The following is a 24,531-nucleotide window of genomic DNA, read 5'->3' as shown; positions in this document are numbered from 1 at the left end:
GCGTTGTTTTTATATCTGGTGGATATGAATATGCTTATTGCGGGTTTTAACTTACTTCAGTTGACATTTTACAATATAATGTAACAACTCAAGTCGTCAAAATGCCTTAAATTGAGTCGTCAAAGTCTTACAACATTTTTATATACCCGCTAAGGTTGGGGTAGGTTTCGACAAGTTTTGAAAAAAGGCGAAGCTGCGTAAATAAATACTTTGAAACTAATACTTAATTGAATATTTTTGTAGAAAATTCATCTCATTATCAAAAAACAAAATGCGTTTTTGACTAAACGCAAGTTTATGAGACTGCAAAAGAAATATTATTAAGGAGTCATTCAATTACCACTAACACTTGTTATGACTTATATATACATATATATTCTCCCAGAGTTCCTAGGTGGAACACAGGGCCTCACTAAAACTTTTTATGACTGGTGCTTGGAAATTCGAGCGATCACGAACCTCATTTTCGTATATGTGCACATAAGTTTTGATTTGATTGAGTTGTAAAATAAATAGAATGATTTTCATTTCGATATTAACTCTTTTACAAACATTCAGAGATGTTGTGGAATCCAAGACAGATTTGCGTAGTTGTCAGAATTGCAAACCAATTCTGATTTTCAATGGTGTCACAGAATCTGATTGGATTTTCGTCTTTTCGAACATATGCAAAACCAAAATTTGAATCAGCTGTTTACTATTGTGATGAAACTTGCAAATGAATAAATTTGGAATCGTTTGATAAATTTTGAATACCGGATAAAGTCTACTAAAGTTTACAATGAGTTCCGCTATTTTAGCTTTTATTTTATTGGAAGATATTAAAAATTACCGTTATCCACTTGATGCACCAGAGGAGTCGCATGTGAAATTTCGCTTGCATTTATTTGTACGAGGATCTTTGTATACATGCTTACTTTACACATTTATATCAAATTATCAACTGAATAAAGGCGATTTTGGATGTTAAATTACTTTTATTACGCTTTGTAAATCGTCTTAAACTATCTGGATTTAGAAATAACGATGAATTAAATCGTAACAATAATATAAATTATTCTCTTAATGTTGGAGCAAGAAGCGATTTTCTTGCCTTTTTATACCCTGAGCAGGGTATATTAAGTTTGCCACGAAGTTTGTAACACCAAGAAGGAAACGTTGGAGAACCTATAACATACATACATAAATGATCAGCATGATGAGCTGAGTTGATTTTGCCATGTCCGTCTGTCTGTCCGTCCGTCCGTCTGTATATATGCAAACAAGTCCTTCAATTTTTAAGCTATCGATCTGATATTTACACCCGTCCTTTTTTCTCTAAGAAGCTGATCATTTGTCGGAACGGCCGATATCGGACCATCGTAGCAAATAGCTGCCATACAAACTGAACAATCTGTCTGTATCTTCACGAAATTTGGCATAGATTATTATTCAAGGCAATAGTGCAGTATCCGAAGAAATTATACAGATCGGATGGCTATAACATATAGCTGTTATATTAACTGAACGATTGGAGTAAATTGCCTGCATGGAAAACTTTTTTATTTGCAAGGCATCTTCACGAAATTAGATTGGAATCAAGTTATTGTTACGAACATTTGTATCTGTGAAGGGTATATTTGGGGTTGTGCAGTCAACGGCGACGAGCAAAAGAATCAAAGTGTAAAAACCGTACTACATCTCCACCGATCGACTGAATAACGAACTCCGATATGCTCCTGTTAGCAATTTATTAGCGAATGATTTATTTTAATAGTTGATCATATGTACAAGTATATGCAAGGTACATATTGTTCTCTTTACAAAGTTTGAGAAAGTAATAAAAATAAGTTTACGAGTACAATGCATGTATGTGTGTGTGTGTATGAATATAAGCAGTGAATTTACGAATGCTATCAAATGAGGAGCACAGGTAAATGTCATTAGGGTGACCCAACATGCCGGACCAGTTGAAAGAACTATCTTTCAAGAAATCGGAAGAATGGCTAATTTGTGTATTGGCCTACAAAAGTTTCCATTGGCAGTTCGAAGATTCACCACTCTAACATGGCCGTCTCGTCTAAGCACGGTTGATTTGACTCGACCTAGTCTCCAGCGTTGCGGTGGCTGGTTGTCATCATGTATAATCACTAAAGCACCCTCAATGAGATCAGGTGAAGTTGTTGTCGATTTGGTACGGGCTCGCAATTCATTGACAAAATTTTGCTTGATGGCAGTGATTAGTGTTGTAGCGATCAAGATGTGAGACGGTTCAGCTCCAGCGAGCGGTCAGGCAAGCCACTCAATGAATAAACGACCAAAAAATATCCAGCTGCCAGTGCCCCAAAGTCATAAGGATCCATGCTTCCACAGCAACGGTGTTTAGCTCTTCGAATGTTAACTTAGTGTTTGCCAATGTGCGATTTAACACCCCTTTTGCGCTCTTTACCGCAGCTTCCTAGATGCCGCCGAAGTGATGTGCGCTGGGTCAAATGAAAATTAATAAAATCAGAGAAACAATATTTATAGATTAGAAGAATTGTCGTATCGAATTTTAGGCACTCAGGCCCGTACACGAATGATGCCGGCTGTCTTGTTGTCCAACCTGTTTTCGGGTTGGGGGTGTGGGGTGTTGTCAGGAGGTGACATCTTGGTGAGTGTGGTGGTGTTCTCAGGCGTGGTGTGTATTAGTAGGGTGTGGCTTAACTCATTTAACCAGATTACATTTAACGTTTCATTCCTGAATAAGAATTGTTTGAGGTCCTTTAACGGGTTAGATACGCCCACAAAATTGGTAGCATTGTCGCAAAAGATATCACATGGCATTTTGCGGCGACCACTCTTTTGCTTCAATGCATTTAGGAATGTGTTGGTTGATAAGTCGGATACCACCTCGATGAACACAGTTTTAGTTACGAGGCACACAAAGTATGACTTGGTTGGTGGTTTACCTCGAATTCGAAGGTATGTGTTTATCGGTCACCAAAAGTTGATTCCGCAACGTTCAAATAGGCATGCAGGTCTAAGGCATGTAGCTGGTAGTGGGCATATTGCCTGTTGTAACAGTACTGACTTGTAACGAACGGTGCGACGAGTAACATCTCAAGCGCTGACAATCCAAAATTCCAATCTGATAAGGGCGACCAATGCCTTTGGACCTGTGTGAAAATTTCGTAAATTTAGGTATCGAACGTACTTTAATACAAGTTAAGAATTGCTGGGTAGTGGTCTTCATAATTCAGACGTCCACCAACCTTCACGAGTTTAAAACTGGTTACGTTATCCTGGAATGGAGTGAGAAACTTCAAATTACTTTTTATAGCTTGGTTTTTGCGACGCAATTGAATGTCGTTTGAAAAATGTTGTTGCTGAATATTAAAGATAATGCAACATGCTGAGCATTGTAATTCGTCGAGAGATGGCAATATGATGGTAGTCTTAAGTTTTTGTCTGCATTTATCACTGAATCGAAAGAGGGGCGATGAGGCGCAGACAATGCAGATAGGAGCTAATACCATCAATGATATCGATCAAGTAATTTGCTTCCTTAACTACAGCAAATGTCTTCTTGTGTTACTCTGTGTACTTTGGCCATTTCAGTGCATTTTCCAGCAAAAACTCAGGACCAGAAAACAATATCGAAGATTTCAGCTCAGCCTTTTTACTGGTGCGACCCTTGATTTCGACGTGAGTAAATGTACTGCAACCTATCCGTCGGAATCTTCTGTGCGTATGTAAATCGCCGATCCGTATGAAGGAATTGATGCGTCGCAAAACCCATGTAACTGTATGTTGCGAGCATTTGGTAGTAGACAATAACGAGGCAGATTGAGTGATGGAAGCGAGTTAAGAGATACTAAGGAACTCTTCGAGGCTTGATGTATATGTTGAGGCACCGACTCGTCCCATCCTAATTTTAGCAGACATAATTCTTACATAAATATTTTTGAGGTTATCACGAGTGTTGAGAGCACTCCAAGTGGATCGAACAGTGACAGTGATGGACACTATTGTGTGCTTTGTAACAGCCTTGTGACCTTGTTTTGGTGTGAATGTAAACAACAACGTGTCGCTGCTTTGATTCCAAGTCACGCCAAGTGCACTTGTTATAGAACAATCGGTAATACTTAGCGCTTTCATAGTTTGGCGTCGAAGTATCTCAATAATTTCAGCCTTTAATGTGTGTAAGGCATCAGTATCATCCGCACCACACAGAAGATCTTCAACATAAAACGAAGTTTTTACATCCGCAGCGTCCATTGGAAATTCACTCATACAAGTATGATTATTTGCTAAGTTGTAAAGGCGTCGTACTGCTAGATATGAAGCTGAGGTAGTGCCATATGTCACAGTGTTGAGCTGGCATGTGAGAAGATCTGCGTCTCGCCAGAGAATATAATGAAATTAACGATACTTTTTATTCAAGGATACTTGTCTGTATATTTTAGTGACAGCTGCGGTGATAGCTTAACGATACAGATGGAGGCGCAGTAGCAACATGTACATCTCAGTTTGGATCATTGGTCCAATCAAAAGTAAGTCGTTTAGCATTGTTGTGTCATTGGAATAACTGTATTGAAGTTAAGGAAGATTATAGTGAAAAAAAATATATATATATTTCGTACATCTTTTCATTTTGAGCACAGAAACTTTTCAACCAACATGTATATTGAAATAAAACCTTGCACAAAAAGTGCCCTTGAGGTATGCCATCTTAGGTCAAAATCGGACCATAACTGTTCAAGCCCCCATATACCGAATATGCAGATCCCATTGTATATAGCTGACTTTTTGTCGAAAATATCGGTCAATATGTGAGATATATTATTGAAATTCGAAGTAAATATTTCTTTGTTAGTAATATACCCTCATGTCAAAAGCGTATTGCATCGGGTCAATACATCTCTTAGCTCCCATTTACCTAATAAAAAGATTTTCAAACTTCCAGTTGACTGCATACCACATATATCAGCCAATGTGAGAGTAATTTTAATGACATTGAGAGAGCATATTATTCTAATAACAGTGTATATTTGTACCAAAAATGGATAAAATAGGGTGAAAACTTGCCATAGCCCCCGTGCAATTGATATTCAGGATTTTAAAACTTTCGGCTGACTTTACTCCATATGTATGTTTATATGTATTTATATATATATTTATAAAATTTTTGCTTGAAAATAAGTGCACTTGATATACTTGTAGTTTAGCTGAGCAATGCCAAAAACTAAGGCAGTCAGACGTTTTGTTTCTCTTCCCCAATAATTTCTTATAAAATGATTTCCGACTTTTCACCTGACTTTAAAACGTTTAGGTTGGTCAAAATGTGTGTTATTTAGTGCCCCTAATATAATAAATTCCGATACTTTTGTTGACGTTTTTCACATAAACTTAATATATTAAAATATTAATCTCTTCGGTTGAGTTCATATCACATATCATCGTTGAACAATGAAGTTGAATCCTTTCGCTACATTTTCCATCCATCCATATTACAAAAAACCCTTTTTTATGTTTTTTGTATGAAGTTCTTGTTTACATTTTGATGATTTTGGATGTTTTACAATCTATTCGGATCATGATTCGGACACATTCTTATGGATAGAAATCTTTTTTTTTGTATAATATTCAGTGTTATTTAGAATATATCTAATTAATAAAATGTCAATAACTAAATTTGCTGAGCAAAACAATGATGTTGAAGTATAATGAACAATGTTTTACAAAAATTAAGGTGAAATCAATTGAATCGAAAGAGGAGATCAAACGGATGATATCTTTTTAGTCTACTCTATATTGTTCACTAATATCCAACAGTTGGATCGCAAGTACGTTATCATGGTTCTCCAAACAAGAAAGGTTACAAGTACTAAATTCTTCTATAGTTCTTTTATAGTGGGCATTTTTAAGTCATTTCTAATATATTCTAAAAAGGTGCACCCGGTATAGTTCGAAGACTACTTTTTAAAATGCTTGAAAAACTTTAAAATTTGAATCAGCTGAGCTTCCACAGATTTGAATTCCATACGAACAGATAGGTCTGAGTATTGCTTTGATATATGAGTAGCTTATTCTTGAAACTGAGACGGCGTCCTGACCTTAGCAACCAGTACAGCTACGCAAACCTTTACCTGAGCTGGGTTCTTTTAATTTTCACGTGGTCTCTCCATGTACGACTATAATCAATTGTAAGTCCCAGATATTTTACGCTTGCGCTTGTTGGTAGCAACTGTCCCTATAAGACCACTTGAGGACATATTTCGTACCTGAGGGTATACACCACTTGTATGGACTTTTCAGTATTAATGCCAATGTTCCATTTGGTGAGCCACGGTTCTAGAGCAGTCAATTGCTTTTGCAGATTCATGGAGGCAGCTGTAGAATTGCTACTTGACGCCAGCAGTGTAGTGTCATTCGCATAGGTTGCCAAAATTGTTGAGTCAGAGTCAATTACTGGGAAGTCAGTCGTTGAAAAAATGTAGAGCATAGGCACAAGAACGCTGCCTTTAGGTACACCAGCGCATATGGGTCTCAGATCCGACTCACCATCACGACACCTGACGTAGAACGTCCGATTATGCAAGTAAGACTTTAGCAGCAGGTAAGGCAAAGGAAGTTTTTTTTAAACTTATATAATAGGCCTAGGTGCCAGACCTTGTCAATTGCTTGACGGACATCAAGAAAAACAGCAGAACAGTATTTAGAATTTTCCATAGCATCAGTTATACAGTGTTCTACCTTGTGGCATTGCTCAATTGTGTCATGAAACTTTCGGAAGTCAAACTGGTGAGCTGGGACGAGTTGTTTCTCCTACAACAGAGGCAAAAGTCTGCGCAAAAATATTCCTTTAAATATTTTCGAAATAATTATTGTACATGAAGGCTAATCGGTCAATATGAATTAACCAGATGCTCAGGTTTGAAGATCATGTTGATTAAATTTCCTGGATGCTCTTTAAAGCGCTTTAAAGGCTTGTGCATTAATTCTGTCATAATTAGGTGATTTTTTGTTTGCCAACGATTTGATCCCTACTGTACAGCATCTATTTCACTCGTTAGGAGTAAAGGTGTTTTGGAGATATGTGTCAAACTCATCTGCTTTTTCTGCATGAGTTCGGCACCAGAGACCTCTGCTGTTGATAACTGGTGGGCATCTGGATATAGACTTTTTGTTTTGTCTAGTCGCATTCCAAAGACTGTCTTCTGGATCTTCTGGTTTGGCAGCAACCAAATACGTCTCTTGTTGCGCAGTTTCCAGAGAACCTCAGCTGTGTTGGCTAATTTGCCATGCATGCCGAAGACGTCTCTTCTCTCTCAGCTTTGATATTACTTCATTGGACCAGACACACCTGTCTCGCTTGTGGTTGCTTCTGGTCAGGACTTCCGCAGCATAGTCTATATATGCCTCAAAGCAAATGGTGATATTGTGGTCCACTTTGTTCTCTAGCCATGTACGGTATTTTAAAATATTTACCTCTTTGCCAAGAACACTTGTGGGTTTGTTCATTGCGAAGACCGGTGTATTTACCTCGAGCAGGGGGAAGTGCGAATATGTCTTTAGTTAAAATCTTTCGATATAGAAAAATTAAGAACGTCTAGAATTTCCGTGAGGTCAGATGGTCAAGTCTTTATTTCAAATACAGTTCAAAAGTGCTCTGCCTTTGTTATTTGTGAGTGATGAGCTCCACCAGGTGTTTTTGGTATTATAATCACCATCAACAATGATTTTGTTTCCAAAGTGGTCCATAATCGGCACATACAATACTTGGGATAGGTTGTGTTGCGGAGGAAAGTATAAGGTATGACCACTGCCTGTGCTGAATTGATTCAAGTTTCGTGTCCGAAATACCAGATTTCATAAAAACTGTAGCCCCGCCTCTTACATTCCCACTTGAATGGTTCGATTTCATTAGTTTGTATTCTTTGAATTGGAAATAAGACCGATCATTAAAATGGGTTTCTGCTACAAGAAGTAAAACGATGTTGTTGGTTTTAATATAACGTTATACTTCGGCTCTACTTTTGCATAGACCGTTAGGATTATATGATAATTTTTAATCTTACTTGCACTGGTTAATTGACGTCTTGAGTTGATCAATTATTTGTGAGAAATAAGTTGACTTGGTGAAGCAGACCGAGATTCATTTTGATTACCAGTTCTTCTCCACAGTGAGTACAACAGGCAGCGGCTTCCCTTTTAGTGCAGTCGGATGTTTGGTGGTTTTGTGCACATTTAACACATCTAAAAGATTTATTGCAGAATCTCTGCGTGAGTCCGAACTCTTGGCATATAACACTTGACAAAATCACCAAACTTACAACAGCACGACAGAGCTATTTGATATTGAGTATATTTTTATTGTTGGTGCTGGGCTAAAGATCAATAAACAATATTGATATTGGTGTTTTTAATATATAAATTTTGGCATTGGTGAGATGTCGAACTAAATGTGCTGGCTTTATAGGCACGCTCCTCTTTCATCTGATCTACTTCAATATCAGTAAATGCTCTAACTACTTTTCTGTAACCATAACTATCTTAAGCATGAACCTTACCTTACAGTCCCTGCCTGTTTTGTAAGTATCTCAATCACGGATAACATGTTCATGATGTTATTGATGTTATCCACAAAAATAGGCGGCGCTTTAGGTGCTGCTCTGACGCTTCACTGGGCGCTTCAGTAGATATTTCTATATTTTGAATATTAACAATATTAGTTACCCACAGCTTAAGAAATGCCCTTATCTTCAAATGTTTTAGCTTTCCGATAAACATTTCCCTGTTTAACTGAAGAATTAGAATAAATATTTTCTACTTCAGAGCTCTTTGGGTGCTCCCGAGGATTCCGCAAGTTGCTCTTCCAACTCCAGGTCCGACATTATACGTTTGTCGATGGGTATGGTTAGTTTATTGATGATAAGTTATTATATTTTCATGCAATTAAAATTTAATTTACATTTATATAATTCACAAAATTATAGACTTTTTTTGCTTTTTAACAAATCATTGAAAAATTTATTTTTGAATCATAAAAACTAAACTTGCTATTTTGACATTCTGAGTTAAGGCTATTTTGACAAATTGTTGTTTTTGGGTAAGTAAGGTAAGGTGAGTAATATTTGCCGCATGTTGTTATTATTTATTTTATTAAGGTATAAATAAAATATGGTTCATTGTAAAAATAGATTCGCCAAAAACCAATTAAATTTTGGGCTAACAAATATTTATATGTATACGAGGTGTGTTCAAAGGAAAAGGTGAATTTTTATATTTTTGAAAAATACTTATTTATTCATCCATATCTTTTTTGTCCCCTTTAAAGTAATCCCTCTCAAATATAAAATACTTGTCCCACCCTAATTTCAATCCTCGAAGCACTTCTAATAAGCGCTATTCGGGATGGGCATTAGCTCTTTCTTTGACTCTGACTTGTTCTTATTAATTGTGGCAAAACGCTTTTCTTTCATTGATTTCTTCAGTTTTGGGAACAGGAATAGGTTTCGTCACCAGTTATGACACGTTTAAGCATACCTGGATCATTGTTGACGTCATTCAACAACTTCTGAGCGATACTAATGCGAGATTACTTTTGCTCAAAATTTAGCAATTTCGAAGCAAACTTCGCTGCACGCTTCACGCCCAAAACATTCGAGAAAATTTAATGGCATGAGCCAACATCCTCTGCAACTACCCTAATAGTGATTCGACGATTTTCAAGAAAATTTTTTTTACTACTTCGCTGTTTTCTTCGCTTGTTGACGTGGTCGCTCCTCCAGGAGGCTCACCATCGTTATCATTAACATCTTTTTGGCCTTCTGCAAAGCTCTTGTACCACTTATAAACACCTTTTTGAGATAAAGTGGACTCGCCGAATGCCACAGCCAATATTTCAAATACTTTAGAGCACTTTACTCCATTTTACTGCAACATTTTATACATATTCTTTGATTCATTTCTTTCAAAAGTCAAAAATCGAAGGGCACACAAAAACGTGACTAACTTTTTCTTATCAAAAAAAAACTACTAATCAAAATTGGCTCCTACTTGTAATGTAAGCACATGATAAACATAACATGTCCGGTTATAACAAACGCAAAATACCGATTGTACACAGCCTGCGAAAAATCACAATTCACCTTTTCCTTTGAACACACCTCGTATATGTATTGTGCAAAGTATGTATATGTACATATTTACTTCAATACACACCTTGATGGGTCATTGAACCTTATTGACGAATTGAAAGGGTACAACGCCTCCAAGACTACTGTTTGAAGTATTCAAAATTCACACCTGAACATCAGCAATCACTCTCGAAACCACAAATTATTGCTGGTCATTGATTTATTGCGTATCCCAATTGCCGCTGTCGTTTGCCGTAATGAAGAGCGTGACAAAATTCAAAGCAGGTAGACCAGTCTTCAGCTACTTACGCGCACAACGATCAGCGATGGAGATGTTTTCCTAACGAGCGTCGGCGCATTAAAGGCGCAGACCGAATGTAACGCCTGCGCCAAAAATAGAAAAAGGAACCAGGCCTACATACACCAACTTATTTCTTAAATGAAAACAAACAATGCGAACATAATGAATTGTTGTGTACAGATAAACACCCAAAGGATGTAGGAAATGTTGAAAGAGCTCAAGAAGAATACAGATGTGCGGCAAATGTGCGCTGCCTTTGTTTAGCCCTTGGCTGGCAAAAACAAACCACGACAAAACAAATGTTGGTAAAAATAGATTCACAAGCAGGAAAACATACTCACACAAATACTGACAACAAAAAAGTGGCTGCCGCATTCTGACGACTGACTGCCTTGGCTCTAACTGAGTCCCTCGTTCGCGTTGGTTGAGTGCACGAACACGAGGTTAATGAATGAAGTGAAAGGCACTAGAAATCCGTTGATTTAAAAATAGCCACGTCCTAAGCGCGCAGCTGCGAAGCCACCACCAAAAGCCGCCACCAGCATCTGTGCCACAACGTAGTGCAGACGGCTAAATCTACCCTTAGCTCATTCGGCTGCCTCTGCACTTTACGCAGGAGTCTGCGCGCACAACTCTACACACCGTAGAGTAGTATTTTAGCTGTATTTAATATTTGATTTCTTTTTAATTCGTCGCTGTACACAATGCTGGCTACAGGAAATCGGGGTAGCGAAATTACCGGTTTGATCGCCGTGTGTGTTAGGGGAGACGCTAAGCGCTCATCGTACAACGTAAACGAGTTTTTCTGCCAGCTTGCCTATCTTTGCAAGCGAATACAATAATATAGGCGTATAAAAATTTGCTTTACGTAGTCGTAACAATTTGTGTCTGGTAGAGCGCTCACTGTGTAAGCGCATAAATATAGATAAGTAATGTAGCTATTGGCCATTTTAAACAATGCGATTTTTGGTTCTTGCTACATACGCATTTCTCAAACTCATTCTGCTCCAGCCATGGTGGAATGTTTGTATTTCATTTGATTTTGTTCGCTTGCTTTGGGGTCAACGAACGGGTATTGCTTTGAGAAAGGAATCTGCGATTTTATCGTTGATAAAAGTAAAGTTTTTGCTTTTGCTATCAGATTTTTAAAACCTATAAAATGAAATAATGGCATATCGCCCTGGATATCGAAGGAAGAGAGGTCAGGTAAGAGGCTTATGTAGTTATGAATCAACGATTTTTAGTGGCGTAACATTTTCTAGAGGGATAAGGGGATAACTTTTATATATGTGCTTAACTTTTATAGGCAAACTGAAAAAGCCTGAATAAAATCTCCAGACTTCCTTTGATAGAAAAATAGAAAATGATATGGCTTTGACACCACTCTGTTTAAGCAAAAGAGGGAACCAACATTGCCGTCAATTATAAACACTATGTAAATGCAAGTAATTCTTGATTGTGGGGTGTGCATCCACCCATCTAGATATTGAATATGACATTGTTATCAATACTTTGTTGTACCCTTTGATGTCAAAAACCTATATTATGTAGAATTCAGGTTGTATATGTATGTATGTGCACAATGGGCTTAAAGATAGCATAGCTGTAGACGCTCTTGGGCTTTCCTCTTCAACCAAAGCAGTCGAACCGTGGCCTTTACTTCATTAAGGGATAATTATTATAAGTTTAAGGATAACTCTCTTACTCTTGTAACATAATAACGAATCTGCAAGGCTGCAAGCAACTTGATAATCAATTATAGTTTCAAGATGCCGTTGTCATGGAAATCCCTTAACATTCATGAAAATTTATGGTACTTATATTTTGATATCAATCCAAGAATGTAACGAAATATTTATATTCTCGACAATTGTATGTCATTTGCTTGTAAAACTTAGTGATCAGGTGTTCGTGATCGTCAACTTGCCACTCGACTTGAATGAGAAAATTGATATCAAGACGGCTTTCAAGTGAGAGTGTGTTAGTAGAAAAGTAGTGCTTCACCTACTCCCACCGAAATAGCTATATTATGTCACTATATCATACACGTAACACATACTTGTACGTATCTAAACTAACTCTCCGAATTATGCAGATTAAAGAACTCCGTCTCAAGGTTTTTTTCACAAGACATGATCAATCAGCAAACATATTAAATATAGTAAGTCGCTGTATATAGGTAGACGCTACAAGCAGTAGCAGTGATTCACTCCCAGGTATATTTTTATACTCTCGCAACCTGTTGCTACAGAGTATAATAGTTTTGTTCACCTAACGGTTGTTTGTATCACCTAAAACTAATCGAGTTAGATATAGGGTTATGTATATATAAATGATCAGGATGAAGAGACGAGTTGAAATCTGGGTTACTGTCTGTCCGTCCGTCCGTCCGTCCGTGCAAGCTCTAACTTGAGTAAAAATTGAGATATCTTTATGAAACTTGGTAGACATGTTTCTTGGTACCGTGAGACGGTTGGTATTGCAGATGGGCGTAATCGGACCACTGCCACGCCCACAAAACGCCATTATTCAAAAACAAATAAATTGCCATAACTAAGCTCCACAACAAGATACAAGACTCTTATTTGGTATACAGGATCACAATAGAGAGGGGCATCTGCAGTTATTTTTTTTTTACAGTTTTTTTTTTAAGGTTTAATGTGCATATCTCCTAAACCGCTAATGCAATAATAACAAAATTTACTGGAAGAAAATGTTTTTAGCACCTCTACCTACAGTGTGAAAATGGGGTAGCAACTCCGCCCACTCCCTATATAACGGTACTGTTAAAACTACTAAAAGCGCGATAAATCAAGCACTAAACACGCCAAAGACATTAAGTTTTATCTCTGGGATGGTATGAGATGACTTTATAGGAACCGCGTTCAAAATTAGACAGTACTTTTAGGTGAAAACCCATATCTTGAGATCTGCTCTTCAACCAAATTCAACCAAATTCGGTGCATACCGTGCCTTTTATATTTCTATCTCATAGTGGGAAAATGGGCGAAATCGGACTACAACCACGCCTACTTCCCATATAACACCATTTTAAATTCCATCTGATTCTTTCACTTTCCACTATGCAAATCAGGCAACAATGACTGTATCGGGATAAAACTTTGCGTGAATAATGCGATTAAAGTATGCTACGTTGTGGCCAAAAATTGTCTAAAGCCCTTAAGTACTGAATATGTGGACCCCAGTGCCTATAGTTGACCTTCTACCGAAAATATCAGTCAATCCACAAAGAAATCTCAAACGAGTATACTATTTGACTTTGCGAGAGTATAAAATGTTCGGTTACATCCGAACTTAGCCCTTCCTTACTTGTTTATTATTATCGTAGTTGACGCTGGATTTGGACATTGCTTGTAGTATATGGGAATATAAGAAGTTAGCGCCAAAAATTAGAACTTTATTGCCAGAGTGTCGACATTTTCTGATGGTCACTTGGATCCGTAATTTTTCAAAAACCTAGGCCAAATGCGTGGCACTTGGTCGGTGCTGGATTGAACTAAAGCAGCTATATAAGCAGTAAGCCAAGAAAAGTCTGTTAATTATACTTTTATTATGACCGCCGACTATTTGTAAAATATGTATTATAAATGCTCTGAAATAAAAGATTACAAAATATACCTTGTTATGTAAATCAAAAGTGCATAGCATAGACGAAAAGACAAAAGCCATGTGTAAAATAAACGTTGTAAATTGAAATTATTTGTATGAAACTCATATTTTATGAGTCGTATGTTCTTAGAATCTGTATATGTATTAAATAGTTTAGCGATCCGGTCTTTGGCTCATTTTTCTACAGGTGCATGGTCGGGCCTCCTTAGCATTTCCAACGTTCTCCGGGCAAATACTGACACGGGTAGTTGAGGCTCTTATGGAATAGGAAGGATCAGTATTGCATGCAAAGGCTAACGCTTCCTCTTTAGAGATTGACACTTCCTGTTTTGCACTTGAATTTTGCGATGACTCTACCTCAATGTCTCGATCAGTTCTCATTCCCATTTCCATTTCAGGTTGGTTTTTGCTCGAGCTCGAATATCTGGATTCCTCATTACTTACATATGCATTATAATTCATATCGGGAGTTTGCGGTTGTTGTGGTTGTTGCGGCGGTGGTGGTGGTTTTCGTTTTTTTCTAATACAGCAGCATACTACTTCGTCCACAGAACCTGGTGCAGGTGGTTCTGCATGCAATTCCGGTTCGGGTTTCCAATTTTGGGCTTCCGCCAGAGTGCAAAGCTGCCGACGCAATTGCTCGAGAATGTAATGCTGTTTGTGTCGCACTTCACCCATATTTATGGAATCCCGTTTGATTGACGGCATCTCGTCCTTTTCCTCGTCGGGATTAAATGCCAGATGTTCGAGTTCAAGCAGCAGAGCATGGCGTTCACTAGGTTCAGCTTGAACTATTTGTCGTATGCGGAACTGCAAACGTGCAAATTGTGTGGTAAGAGTAAGAAAGGCGCGTTGGAGACATGTAAACTCGCATTCCAACCGACGGATATATTCGAGGTGGTTCACACTCTCTTGATTTGGATACCAAAGATATAGCAGCTCAAATGGCTTTAGTCCGAAGTTACAGCCTTCTACGTCAGCGTGTTGAGAATCGGTCGGACTGTTACCACCCGAATTTTTGCCATCTTTGTTTTTCATTACTTTAAATAAACAACGATATTTTGCACTAGTTTTTCAACAACAAAGAAGCAGTTAAGCTTTTCTAAGTTGTCGTTCAATAACGTGGCTTTAATGTTTTTCTTATCGCGGAAATTAGTTGGTTATGATGTAACGGCTAAGTATAGTAAACAAACGTTTTATCCAGAAAATGAAATTTTTTAAATTTTGAATTTTGACTGAGTACGAAAATTTCTCATTTTGACATTTGTACATAATACGTGTTTCTCCACACAGTTGAAATATTTCGCAATGGACTTAGTTGTTTGAGTATCTGTAATAAAATTATTTTAATTTTTAGAAATTCCATTTGACCATTTTCACTTTTTCTAATCAATCAAATAATTCAGCATAACATACCCTACTGGCTAATGGGACAGTCTTCACTTTTTTCGGAGTGAGTTCACCCGGTGAGGTCCACTGTTTGTGTTCTTGGATCTCTGATTTAAAGAAACGAATCTATGCTTCGTTGATGGCAACGGCACGAGGCATAAACTTCTTCGGATTCGGCGGCAAATTAAGTTGTGAAGTGGTATTACAAGTATTGCACTTGTTGTCTGAAATGAGTGAACTTGTCACTCATCACGCCGAGAACTTTTGTCATTTCAATATTTCATGCACGATATGGAACCTTGCAGTTTTTTTGAGATGGCTATTATGTCAACTATCTCATGCACCTTCAATCGGTAGTCGGACCAAAAGGGACCATTGAATTTTAAACTTAGGCGAAACCAAACCAAAAATAGACGCTTGATTACGTTGAAAATCTTTAACTAAACCAGGTTTTGATGGTCGCCAATGAAAGGGACGAGTCACTGTAAACAGCATAGCTTTTTTTGATTTCACTGTGTAATTTTTTTTCCGACAATAATCGAATTACCAACCGACATTGTTCCTTTTCCATATTTCTAAAATGCGCTGACATCCCCGCTTCCACACGCCGTCAAAACAAAACTATCCCAAATCCCTGTAAATCTCTTTGCTTCATAAAATGGCTAATATTATCCAAGTGAAATATTCTTTATGAACTGAAATTTTATAGCTTTGAGGTATCTAGTTTTATATGAATTGGGCGCTTGTCATCTGTGTTAATGATATTCATAATACGGGTAGAGCTCAAACCAGGTCAAGTTCACAAAAGTTATTTTAATTTCTTTTTTATTAAATACAAAAAAATCAATGGCCTTTTCTATTTTTTCTCTTCGCCATACTACTTAAAATATATACAGTTATATAATTATGATTTGTTGCGTTGTCTAACTCAAAGACATACACAAGTCAAAATTATAGAATTTAACGATATATATTTGCAACTAAACCCGACTATCCGGTATCAATATTCACTCTACTCGGTTGTTTGGTTGCTGTTTGCATGGTTTCGGATCTCAACGCCACAATACTCATACTTTTCTTGACTAAAGTTAAAATAGCCATCTGTAGCCTCTTTCGAAAAAGCTCCCTCAGCATTTGTTTGTTTGTATATATATTATAGGCAAAGTTCTATAAGCCCCTTGCGGCTGGTACTTGAACTTCTCAAGTGATTTTTGTCACTTCCACCTTCAGTTTCTCCCCACTGGTCAGTTTTATTTCTGTTTGAGGCCGAGTACTCCGAATCGGCACCACTCGTTAATGCATTATAATCTGGCTCGGAGGATTGTGCAGTATCCGATGCTAGCTCTGAATTTCTTTTGGCTCCTCGGATTTTACGGGCTGCCCGTGTATCAGCACCGAATTCAGGTGCATATTTGGAACTATGTTCATCGACCAATGTGGTTAGTTGTTGATGGAGGTGATCGAGTATGAAATGTTGTTTGCGGCGCACATCGCCCATACTTATGGAATCATGCTGTATACGTGGCAGCTCATCGTTTCCTCCGTTAGCGGTATTGAATGCTAAATCATGAAGATCAAGTAGCAAATCATCGCGTTCAAAGGGTTCAGCTTGCACTGTTTGTCGTATGCGAAATTGCAATCGTGCGAATTGCGTGGTTAGTGTAAGAACAGCGCGTTGTAGAGATGTAAACTCCGACTCCATCCGCCGCACATATTCGAGTTCTTTAATACTTACTTGTTTCGGATACCAGACATAGGTCTGATCGTATGGACTTTGTTCAGAGTTGCAACAGCATATTCCGTCGGGATTATAGTCATTACTTGAGTTCCGCTTGCTAGTTTCGGAATCCTTCTCTTCACTGACTTTCATTATTTTCCTAAAGTGATTTCGTGGAATGAAAAGGGTTATTTTGCTTTTGAAGTCACTAGTTGTGTTTTTCAGCCTTGGGTTTGATACCCGATAGTCTAGGTCAAAATCAGTAAAAAGTTTTTAAGACCAGATAATTGTAATGAAAGTAAATTGCTCGTTTTTTTTAATTTTGAATTTTGATTGACAAACAAAATATACTATTTTGTAATATGTAAATGTAAGTTACCGAATGGTTGAGATGATTGTGAAGACTATTATTTTGAATATCCGATTATTTAAAACTTAAACGTAAAGAAGTTGGTATAAATAATTCTTGGAAAATTCGAGTTAGTAAAAAGACGTTATTCGTAATAACTGCTTATTTCTCTACTTCCACTTTTTTAATTGTTCCCCTTGTCGTGGGTTAGTCGGTTTCTGGCGATTGCATTATGTCAGGAAGTTTTGAATACTAGAGATAACGTTTACTTTACTTTCTAAGGAACTTTATATTTAATAACAGAGATTAGAACTGAACTAGACATTTTACCTGCCAATACTACAACGGATTTGATTCATGATTTAAAATGCATCTATTACGACAACCCTGAACGCATAAAATCATATGTAAAAATTAGAAAACTGAATATACCTGACTAAGGTACTGCTCTGTATTTGGTGGGATCAGAAGAGCGTGCTTTATAACGAGCTTCCAAAAACGGGTGAAACCACCGACAACAAGTCGTCAAATTGAAGTGATCGATTGCCGAAAAACGCCCGTATTTGCGACTTTATATACATGAGACAATAATTTTCCATCACGAAAACGCTAGAGGTCATGCTGCAGGAATAGAAAATAGCGGCTGGGAAGTTATGCCTCATCTGCCTTATAGCCCAGAACATGCCCCTTCAGACTACCATTAATTCTGGTCGATGCAGAACGTCCTTACTAAAATACTGCCAAACCGTCGTAGTTATTTTTGTATGGAGTCCACAATTGCCAGAAAGATGGGAAAATGCCATAACTTCAGTTGGATTATTATACATGCTTTTCTTAAATAAAAGTTCAAGTGATTGCCCATGTACCAACAACTAAAATTTCCCAAATATATTTCAAAAACAACAACTATAAGTCAGTGGACGTTCTGTTTTGAGTTAGTTGGAGAGCGTTCGACTTGATGCTAATTAGTTTCTGGGTACGTCATTATTACACTCGTTGAATCTTAGTATAGATCTCGTTTGATGAACTTTCACTGTGGGATCTTTACTGCTGACTTGTGAGGAGAATAATATACGAAATGGTCGAGCGTACTTTATTCCTAAATGGTCATCATTTAATTATTTTAAATAACTATACTTGGGAACAGAGGCTGATATAAACGCTCCAAAATGTGGGCAAAGCTAAAGCTCTTTTGATACTATTTTGGTATCAACAATCCAACATAATTAGCTTAAAAATTGTGCTACTGTAGACCCAATTTGCTTAATACATTCGATCATTTTAATAGCGGTGTAAAGAGCATAAAAGAGAAATTTCAAAGAAATGAAAAATAAGATCAAAAAAATACCTTAAATAGTCCATTGTTTTGCGATTTCCTTAAAACTCCTGCAGCACATTTCTCATTGTATTTTTACATACAGTGGTCTCGCAGACAAAAGGTAAATAAAAACCAAGCATGAAGTACACGCAATAACTCTCAAGCAATTTATACAGTCATATGCCCGCATGTGGCCAGGCAAAAAGTATTTAGTAAATTTGTGTGACATTCAATGCGCCGGCCGGCATCTTAAGGTAGGTTCGTACACAACGCTATGCCACAAAATCCTATTGCCCCACTGTAAAAATGCTTTGTTCAACAGGGGCATTCCTCCACACACAAGCACTATCGTCAAAATATGTGTGGTTATGCGTTGCATTTGACATTTGAAACGTCAGTGCTCGTGTTATTGTCGGTCAAAAGGTGGAGCAGACTAAAACGTGATGGTCAGGTACGACTTGCAGTTGGAGCTCTGGAAGTTGAAGTGGTAACTGGAAATTTATGGCAAAATTATGGCTTAAAGTTTGAAGAAAAAAAAAACGGTAGAATAAGCTGAGGTGAAAATGTGTGGAATGGAAACAGAAGAGTACTATTTTTTCTCAAAGAGCATCTTGTAAATTTAAGAGAAGGTCTGCTTACAGACTGGTTTTTGGTGGAGAGTTAGTAAAATTGTTTTGTGTTGGGATTTATAGACTTAAAATCAATTTAAGATGTACAACAAAACAAAAAAAAATTGTTTGAAAATTCAGAACTTTGTATTTGAAGTGGGACTAGCCCACTATAACATTGTTTTTTCGAAGCCATTACTCATTGCATTAATATATATGGGTCATTCCAACGGAAATTTACATAAACAATTTTTTTTCATACAAAACATTGCATTATATTTTCAAATTATTATGTGGTAACCACTCCTTATTAAAATAAATTTTCATATTTGCAATAAAGAAAATGCCATTTTATAGTGCTCAATGAGTGAAACCAACTTTATTGTAAATACAGTTATATAATATTAAACCTCGCGAAAACATTGGCGAATGTTTAACGGGCTGCTCTCATCAGTATTTGTGGTGCACTACGAACCACACCAACTATGGCGCTAAACGTCTTTCTGCATATAGCACCGCTGCGCATAGCCGCAAGGTGTATAGTCTCTAAAACTGTCCTCCTACTCAAAGAATCTGGGTATTTAGATAACTGCGAGCCATTTTCATGCTCACTTACCTTCGAGGGTGACATGGGAGGGCGGTACTCGCTAGAGGTGAGGGGCGCTAAGCTTTTTTACCGATGGATCAGAGCTTGTGTGGAGGGTTGGTGGAGGAATACTCTGTCGGGAACTTTCCATCAACTTCAGTTTTAACCACTGCAGCGTCTTCCAAGCGGAGGTAGGTGCCATAAAGGTATCAGTAGATCTACTGTTCCAGAGCGCAGCCTGTTTCAGAGTGCTGACTATCCACTACTTTAGTAGGGCAGAGATATTAGCCTTGAGTTCGTTGACTTAGCGCTCAAGACTAGTGAAGGGGTGTCAAGACTCCTTATCTCTATCATCAAGTGACTTTATAATAAGACTGGCTTGGGTGCCTGGTCACAGCGATATTGCATGAAACTGTAAGACTGATGAGCTTGCTAGAGCAGGTACTTCAGTCTCAAAAACTTCGGAACGGGCTCCTGTTGGCTATCTGTGGTTTTCTACTGGACCGCTGGGCCTCAGACCAGCTCAGCAAGCGTTGGTTAACTAGCAACAGTTGTGCAGTCGCAAGATCCTTTTGGCCCGGGCTAATTCGGAAGGGGTCTAGGGAGCTCTTCGCTCTCAGCAAGGTACACCTTTCAATGATGGTACGGAATTCACTTAGACATCCAGGTCAAATAGAAAAAATAGTTCTGTGATAGGTTCAGGGCGCTTTGCTGATAGCTAATATCCAACTACAAGAGTTTTTCGTTTGGCGTCACAAAGGAGTAAACATAACAGTCTAGTGTGATCCCTCCGCCATGCCGAGGGATCAGCCATTTAACCTAACCTATTAGGTTAAACCAAATACGACAGAAACCGAAAACATGTACGGTATAATAGGAGCAAAAAAAAAAAAAACTGAGTCCCTGCATACGTCTTAAATCTCATCATACTACATGGCAGGAAATTCTTTGGCCTAACAATTTGACCTAACTTTGATCTCGACGACCGATACAATAATGCATACTACAATTCTTTATAGATTGTTTTACCAAGTTTGTGGTAATTGATGAATGATAATTCCATGTGAATTTCAAAAAATGATGAATGACTAAGAATGACTAAGTCCTTGCCATTAACTTTTGTGTTTTCTGGCGTTTTGGATTTTCAAACATTCTGTGGACTGTCGATTCGACTCAGGTGATATTCATGCATTGCTGGCGAAAACTTTGGTTTTTGAATAACAGTAAAAATAAGAATTGCAGATAAAATAAGATCTAAGTTACTAGATAGAAAGTTAATTTCCACTGTCTTTGAATTCAGACATCTCAGGAATTTTTGATCCAACATCATTGTTTCGTTCAATCAAAATAGTAAATTTTTGGTTAGTAAAATATACTTTATGTTTGAATACCGTTAAGTCGGTAGGGTGTAACATCTTTTAGAAATAAAAAAACTTAATAATTTTAAGCTCATTCTATGCCTATTGTGTGTTTTTTAATAATTGGTTAAGACATTGTAGATATGACTACAATTGAAATAAATATAATGAAAGGAGAATACATGTTACTTAATAAACAAAAGTAAATGCTTATCATTTTTAAAATATTTTAAATTTTAAGGAAATAAAAAATTTAGCAGTTTTTGTTAAAAACCTACCAAGAGTATTATATACACTCTTTAGTGCACAAATGAGAAAAAGCTTGCTTTCCAAAGCTTTTAAGGCCGACACTCAGAGAGAGTGATTGTGAGAAACAGTGATTTTTCTTAGTCGGATTACTCACTCTCCGCGCGAAGAGAATAAAAGTGTTCAAATCCTTTAGTTGATGTGTTGCCATAATCGGGTGCTATATAATACGGAGCTACCGAAAATGAAAACCACAGATGAAGCGCAATACTGGTAGCTACGAGAGCAGCTGATTTGCACACATACGAGTACATACATATTAGAAAGTCAGTAAGTCAAATTCATTTTCAACTACATTGAAGCGCTAGTTTCTCTTGCTTTTAATAATAAACCCTTAATGGAGTGTATGCGTTTGTGTATTTGGACCGCTAGACCTTATAGGACTTTACGAGCAACTGAATATTTCAATGTTTGCCTTCTTTTAGGCGTATACCAGTGTAGTGCATTTCTCTGGTTGGGCGGCGTTAAAACTTGCATTTGTATTTCCGTTCTATTTCCACTGTTTCAGCTCCTGCATTCCCAAAGGTTTACTAATCGTTTCACTTCACCACACAGTCGGGTCACTTTGGGTTCGTGCTTCAATCTCAGCCTGTCCTATTTGTTTAAGCATCGTACGAGTCCCCGAGCGCGGACTAAATGAAATGCAACAAACGCGATACAGGAACCCAACTACAGCTACCGGTTCTCCACCTCTCTACCTCTGCAACCAGTATTTTGGTTGTCTAACGGTAACGGAACGTCGCACTATAACACCAACTTTGCGATGCGTAGTAGTCGGCCCGTGCGCGATGCGTTTTGCAATAGTGAACAAAAAATATAAATGTTTGCCAAAAGCTCAATGTATCGGTTCACATACGACTCGTTGTCGGCACAAGCTAGCGACTTTGATAATGGGCGGCTGGGCGGCTGGGCGGCAATGCAATTTTTGCACCGACGACGAAGCGCATCAGTAACAGCGGCATCAGGCACTAATATTACTGGTACTTGACGGTAACCCGACTAGTTTGGTGCATCTCAATTTCTGTTTCAGTTGCGAATAAACGACTCGAGCGTTCAGGTGTGTCGAAAAACGCAGCGCGAGCGTTCGCCATTCGTTGCTTTCGGTTCAGCCAAAACTAACTAGAAGTCTTTGTGCAATTTTCCACATCTGTGGCTGCTAGTCTGTTTGCGGCGTCTAGTGCTAGGCGGCTAGCTAATGTGAAATCCTTAAATTACATTTGGCTAATACATATTCGGGCGCGCGCCAAACATAAGTGAACTTTCGTGCAAATCCAAGCGTAGCGAATGTAGTGAGCGGTTAAGTGAAAGCGGCGCTCGGAAAGTGCATACCTTTCCGTTTGATAAAAACTAGAATAAAATTTGTAAAAATAAAATATTGTACTGCTTTGGCGAAGTGGCGAAAAGGTCCGATTGCCTTGCGAACCGAGAGCTTAGTTTCAGTTTGGTGGTAATGCATATTTTCCGCGAAAATATTTATGCCAATGAAATTTTATTTTATGCAAAGCTTAAAGCGTGTCTGAGTTTTTCAGTTGTTCGGATGATTATGTTTCATATATGGTTGATTGTTTACATTTTTTCTGAACGCCAACCATATTGGCCTTATCAGTAGATAAATTGCGGAATTATTTTTAGGTTAACGTATCTATGACAAGAGTACCTGAGGTAGCGCAGGATAAAAATGTGAGGACAATAAGTAATGTGAAATTTAGGAAACATTTTAATATTTTGTATCTCTTAAAGCATACATAAATACATATTTGTTGCTCAGGAATAGAATAGAATAAAGATGCTTTTATTTCATCAAGCGCAGTTTTTCTGCTTTAAAATTATGTAATTGAAATTACTTTAGAGTCAGGGGTAGCGGCGCAAAATATTTAAAAACAGTTTTTGGCTTATCTATTTATAAGTTGGTAAATTTTGGAAAAAGGAATATTCAAAGTTTTATTTTCATATCTCGAAATATATCAATAACTTTTTAATACTAAAAAAAAAATATTAAAGTCAGTACATTTTAATTAATTTGTAGAGAAAATCCTAGTGTAGAGATCGAATCAGCACTTGAACTTGTGGTTTGTGCGATTAAGCGCGATAGACATTTTTATTTTTCCAAATAAATAAACTTCCATTATTTCAAAAATTTAATAAAAACTGATTTTTTAAAATTAAACTAATTATAATTCGTCTTAATTAGTCAAAATTTTATAAATATTAATTTTTTTAAATATATTTAAAATCTTTTGCAATATTTTTTTGTGCTTTTAATTTATTTCCGTACACTTTTTTAAAAGCTTAAACTCCTTGTTTGTGTGTTCATACTTCGAAAAATATTAAAATTGAATATGGCGCGTATAAAAGTGTGCAACAGCTGTTGTTACTAACTTTTAAAGTGCTCAGTTTTCGAAGCAGTTAGGGCTAAGATATTGCAGATTTTTTTAATAAACTAGAATAACTCTAGATCATTCAGAATTCAAAAAACCGTGTTGCTTTTAAATATAATTTTATCTTTTATGAATTTTTTATAACGTTCTATTAAATGTATTTTAATGCGTTCAAAAAAAAAAAATTTATAACGTGAAAGTTATTCAATTATAGCTAAGTGCGTATGGAATACTAAAATATTTTTTACTTTTATTTACTTTATTTTCTTAAAAATACATAAGACAATTTTTATGGAGAAGTCTTTAAACGAAAAGCCGTTTTAGAAAAAATTGAGACAAACTCAATTTATTAGAGAATAAATTCAAATATAGAGCAATTAATTTTGAATACTTTTGTTGAATCCTTTAATTGTAGCTGAACACATCTATAAGTTTTTGTTTTTGGAGTTAGTCCAACTTTAAACTTCTTTATGATGTATAACTATATC

At 37.1% G+C, this 24,531-nt stretch overlaps 2 protein-coding genes and 1 long non-coding RNA gene across 3 annotated transcripts; all 3 read right to left on the bottom strand.

Moving 5' to 3' along the window:
* Nucleotides 1-1,715: 1,715 nt before the first annotated feature.
* LOC106618385 (uncharacterized) lies at nt 1,716-9,005 on the bottom strand. Its single transcript, XR_004978110.2, has 2 exons — nt 8,535-9,005; nt 1,716-2,462 (listed from the first exon to the last, which is right to left on the bottom strand). It is a non-coding gene; the product is annotated as an uncharacterized lncRNA (long non-coding RNA).
* Nucleotides 9,006-13,956: 4,951 nt separating this feature from the next.
* On the bottom strand, nt 13,957-15,897 carry LOC106618388 (uncharacterized). Its single transcript, XM_014236115.3, has 2 exons — nt 15,451-15,897; nt 13,957-15,364 (listed from the first exon to the last, which is right to left on the bottom strand). Exon 2 carries the CDS (start codon nt 15,070-15,072, stop codon nt 14,188-14,190), a length of 885 nt encoding a protein of 294 aa, XP_014091590.2. The 5' UTR covers nt 15,073-15,364; nt 15,451-15,897; the 3' UTR covers nt 13,957-14,187.
* Nucleotides 15,898-16,221: 324 nt separating this feature from the next.
* LOC138857823 (uncharacterized) lies at nt 16,222-17,526 on the bottom strand. Its single transcript, XM_070111657.1, has one exon. The coding sequence runs from the start codon at nt 17,291-17,293 to the stop codon at nt 16,577-16,579; it is 717 nt and encodes a 238-aa protein (XP_069967758.1). The 5' UTR covers nt 17,294-17,526; the 3' UTR covers nt 16,222-16,576.
* Nucleotides 17,527-24,531: the final 7,005 nt, after the last annotated feature.

This window comes from Bactrocera oleae, chromosome 6 (genome assembly GCF_042242935.1).
Source record: "Bactrocera oleae isolate idBacOlea1 chromosome 6, idBacOlea1, whole genome shotgun sequence".
Lineage (NCBI taxonomy): Eukaryota > Metazoa > Arthropoda > Insecta > Diptera > Tephritidae > Bactrocera > Bactrocera oleae.
The sequence above is the reverse complement of the archived record's forward strand: the minus strand, read 5'-3'. Positions and strand labels throughout refer to the sequence as shown.

Excerpts from the sequence above, each read along its gene's own strand:
- LOC106618388 (XM_014236115.3), bottom strand. The coding sequence starts at position 15,072 with ATGAAAAACAAAGATGGCAAAAATTCGGGTGGTAACAGTCCGACCGAT.
- LOC138857823 (XM_070111657.1), bottom strand. The coding sequence starts at position 17,293 with ATGAAAGTCAGTGAAGAGAAGGATTCCGAAACTAGCAAGCGGAACTCA.